Raw genomic sequence first — 4,104 nt, forward strand, 5'->3', positions numbered from 1 at the left:
TATAAGGAAGCTCCTTTGCTCACCTCTGGTTTCTTGGGAGAAGTTTTAACTGCGGTGGGTGTGGTTCCTGTTTTGGGTGTGAACTTTCTGGGTGAGCTGGACGAAGCGATGGGCTCCTTTTTGGGAGAGATTTTGATTTTTGCGGGTGAAATTGGTGTTTTGGTCTTTGGCCCTTCATCTCTCTCTTCCTCTCTTTTCTTCATCATTGCCAGTTTGGAGCTGGTTTTGACAGGGTTCCTCTTTGGAGACGGACTAATCACATCCTCCGACATGCTGCCCCTCAGATTGGTCTTTGATGGGCTGCTCTTCTTAAATGTGGTAGGGGCCGGTTTTTCTTCAGAGCCTTTACGAGCCTGGATGAGGACACGCATTCAAAAAATTATATTCAACAGCCAGTAACATCCAACGCGTATGTGCCTTTGTGTTGTTGTTTATTTAATTACCTTCTTCGCTTGAGGCTCTTCGTCCAGCATGGCCAGTGTTCTGGCAAACTCCTCGTCCTCGTGGACCTGCTTTTCCAGCTGAGTGAAGTCGGAGAGAGGAAGCATGAGAGCACGAGCGTGGAAAAAGAGAGGGCTCAACCATGAGGTTTAAACGTATTGTATTATTCCTGGGATTTTTACATTCAAGTATTCAAGCAAACATTAGATCATTAGTTCGAATTTCAGTAATTCTCCAAAAGATAAATTATAATAACTTGTAAACTTTCAGGCTTGGGAGGTAAACCTTTATATCAAAGCTCCAGCCCTCACACTGCTCAGTAAGGCTACAGACGCTTGTTTTCATTGTCGATTAAACTGCAGATTGTTTTCTCAGATTAATCGATTAATCATTTATGTATCTAAAAATTGTAGAACAGAAAATGTCATTTATATACTTTCCTAAGCCCAACGTTACATATGGCTTGTTCTACCCAACTAAGTGTACAACCCAAAGATATTCAGATTATAATCATACATTTAAAAGAAAAGCAATCAACCAATCTGTCTTAATTTGTTAAGTTAAGTACGAGCAACCAACCTCCATGTCCTCATCCATCTGCAGCTCTCTGGCAATTTGCTCATCACTTATCAGATCATCGGTGTCCTGAGTCGGCTGAGGAGAGGACGAGTTTTTTTAAAGTCAGTTTGTTGTAACAGGAATCGTATTTGATACTGTAATATATACATATATGGATATAGAGAGCTGAAAGGATGAAAAACAAGTACATGAGAGGAGCGAGAGGGTTTGAACTCACAGCCTTTCGCTTGGTGCTGGCTACAAGCTTCTTATCCGAGCGCTGAACAGCCGCATTGCCGAAGTAATCGAGTACTGAGGTGGGGGTTCGTTTGGGCTGAGGAGGCGGGGCCGACTTAGGGGTGACAGGAGACTTCCCTGCAGTTTTCCCCCATGAGGAGGAGGAGGAGGAGGACTCAACAGGAGACTTCACTCCCTCTTTGGCTCCTGGACGAGCACTCGCTGCCTCTGACTTTGTTGGTTTGGCCGTTCCGTTCTGCTTGGGTTTGGAGGTCTTCTTCAAAGACTGAAAGTTGTCACTGTCGGAGTCTACAACCAAAAAGAGATGAACATCCCATCAGAATACATTCAACTAAACATCTTATCTTTATCTTAAAGATGAAATCATCTTCTTATAAATGTGTTTCAGTCTCCCCAATCTTTTAATTTTAATTGCTGAAATGTATTTTCAAAATATTTTAAACATTTTTTTAGGACATTTCTTGACAATGAATGAATTAGAGTCATTGCAAGGACAGGAAATTCCTCAGAAGTGGTTTATTTAAAGATATATATTTCCCTTTATCGTCATCAAAGTCACCGCGACAGTTAATCACAACATTTGTTTCCGATCACTATGATAATAAAACACAGTGGCGTCACCTGTTTCAGAGACATACTGCACGGGATCTTTTTTGGGTGGTGGCTCAGTCTTGCTCGTCTTTTGTTTCTCTTTGGGAGATTTCTTTGACTTCCTCGCTACCTCCTCATCCTCCGAGTCTGGACAGACAGAAAAACAAGATGTGCCATGAAGAAAGGTTGCAGGGGGGATGAAGAGCAACGCGTCAAGCTGTCACTCGCAGCTGATCAAAGAGTTTGTGCCTCTCACAGCAATTCTGGATCCCACCTCTTAGATTAGCTCAGCATTCATACAGTGAAGTGAGGTGACACAAAATAGTAATTTAACCTGATTATGAGCCTAGAAACATCTTCAAAACAACAGCGACCATTATAAGAACAACCTGCTGCACGTTTTAAATAAAGCCTGACAACCTTTTTCTGAAACAAACTCATAACGCGAGAGGCACAAAGCGTCACGGCACAGACGAATCATGCAGCAGCACAAAATCATAAATACCTGATTCTATGACTGCACGCTTCTTTCGTTTTTTATCACTATCCTTGTGTTTCTCGTCTGGTTTGGAGCTTTTGACCTGAAGAATAGAAACGGTGAAACACGATGAATACGAGGATGAAACAGAGGAATCGCTGCAAGAAAGAGGACAGACGACGTCACTACCCCCTTACCTTGGCGGTCTCTTTCTTCTTCTTCTTCACATCCTCGTCCGAAGAGAGAGGATTCTTCTTTTTCTTCTTGTCCTCTGTTTTGACGTCTCCATTCGGGGCAGGTTTCTGCACCGCAGGCTTGGCTAAAGTTGGTTGAAAGAACCGCCTGATGTCCTGTGTGCACACAGACAATGTAAGACATGTTGTTAATTAGACACTGTTTGTTGTTGAGCACAGAGCTGCACTATTATACAAAATAATACATGCAAATTGATTTTTGACAGTTAAACAAATGTCACTTCTGGCATTGATTATTTTTTTTAAGTGTGCATCACTTATGTTAAACTTTGTCGCAACTAGAAGAGCCTAATAAGATAGACTTTAGTTTAAACTCGCTAACTTTAATTAAACATTAAACAGGCTGACAAAAAACAACAACTGCGCACTTGAGTCGCGTTTAACAGGATTAACTGTATTTAATGTGTGTGTGTGTGGACAGTGTGCAGTCTGAGCTCGTATCTAACACAGAGGTTTAGTAACGTACCATTGTGAACAGGTTTCTGGCGGTTCCGGATCAAGTTCGTCACAAAAGTACTGAAATCTTCTGCTGCTTGGCGCGAAGCGGGGTCCTGTGGGCGCCGGGAGATGACGCACGACCGGGAGTTGGTTCGGTTGGTTTGCGTCGTGTGCGTCACTCCGCGTGCGTTCTGTTCTTCTTTATTTACACAATAAAGCACAAAAACAAAGAAATCACAAAATAAGAGCATGTGATGTGATGTATAAAGTAAGGGTTAGTTGTGTGCAAAAAATATGAATGATAGGAACGTTTTTTGTTTTTTTTTTAGAGCTGAACTTACAAACTGTAGCTGATGCTAAATAATATTTTTCAGTATTTATTGAATTATAATGAAGCCAGAAGTTTGTTTATTTTAACTATGGTGCTATATCTTCAGTTACACACTGAGTCTTTAAATATGAGAGAGACTTTTTTTGTGGAACAGATTGATACATTAAATGTGCAGCATTATTATTTACACTGTTATTGTTTTCTGATGTTTGTATTTTTATATTTTGTGGAAATGTGCTTGTGGATTTCAGGACTATGTTGTTTTTATTTATTTTTTTATGTTGAATTTGTGTTTTTATTTTGTCAACAAACATCTTGGGACCATGTTAGAAATAACCGTTTTCACTTTAACATGTTACCCTTTGGATTTTTGTTGTCCTGTCCTGCCCTGTCTGATAATCTTTATAAAATCTATTAATTAATAAATCAATTTATAATGGAGTGCAAAAGACGAGGTGGAGTTGAGGAGTCAGTCTGTGGAAAGAAGCTGCTCTGTAGTCTGGTGGTAGTGCAGCAGGGGGCACTGACTGAATTAGATTTTATTTTAAATATATATTTAATACTTTATTAATAAAGCATGCAACTGACATGAATGGTGTTTTGATCATATTTGCACTATATTATTTGCACAATGTAGTTTATCTCAGCTTGTAATAAACCCAAATTTTCTGGGGTTGGGTCGGATTAGGCCTGATTTTTTGGGCCTGATCAAAGCTCTATAACCAGTAATAGGAAAAATATTGCCAGGACTCAAG

The 4,104-nt window shown here is 40.2% G+C and overlaps 1 protein-coding gene across 2 annotated transcripts in view; it reads right to left on the reverse strand.

Moving 5' to 3' along the window:
* rfc1 (replication factor C (activator 1) 1) overlaps window positions 1-3,163 on the reverse strand; it is an 8,617-nt gene extending 5,454 nt beyond the window's left edge. For both annotated transcript variants that reach the window (XM_035660226.1, XM_035660224.1), the window contains exons 1-8: window positions 3,047-3,163; window positions 2,524-2,676; window positions 2,354-2,429; window positions 1,879-1,995; window positions 1,238-1,545; window positions 1,021-1,095; window positions 444-521; window positions 24-353 (exon numbers count right to left, since the gene is read on the reverse strand). In XM_035660226.1, coding sequence (XP_035516119.1) covers window positions 24-353; window positions 444-521; window positions 1,021-1,095; window positions 1,238-1,545; window positions 1,879-1,995; window positions 2,354-2,429; window positions 2,524-2,676; window positions 3,047-3,049 — 1,140 coding nt within the window. In that variant the 5' untranslated portion in view covers window positions 3,050-3,163. The remainder of the gene's footprint in view (window positions 1-23; window positions 354-443; window positions 522-1,020; window positions 1,096-1,237; window positions 1,546-1,878; window positions 1,996-2,353; window positions 2,430-2,523; window positions 2,677-3,046) is intronic.
* Between the last annotated feature and the right edge of the window lie 941 nt (window positions 3,164-4,104).

The sequence above is a fragment of the Morone saxatilis genome, unplaced genomic scaffold (assembly GCF_004916995.1).
Source record: "Morone saxatilis isolate NCDOM2014 unplaced genomic scaffold, NCSU_SB_2.0 Contig17, whole genome shotgun sequence".
NCBI classification, from domain to species: Eukaryota; Metazoa; Chordata; class Actinopteri; family Moronidae; genus Morone; species Morone saxatilis.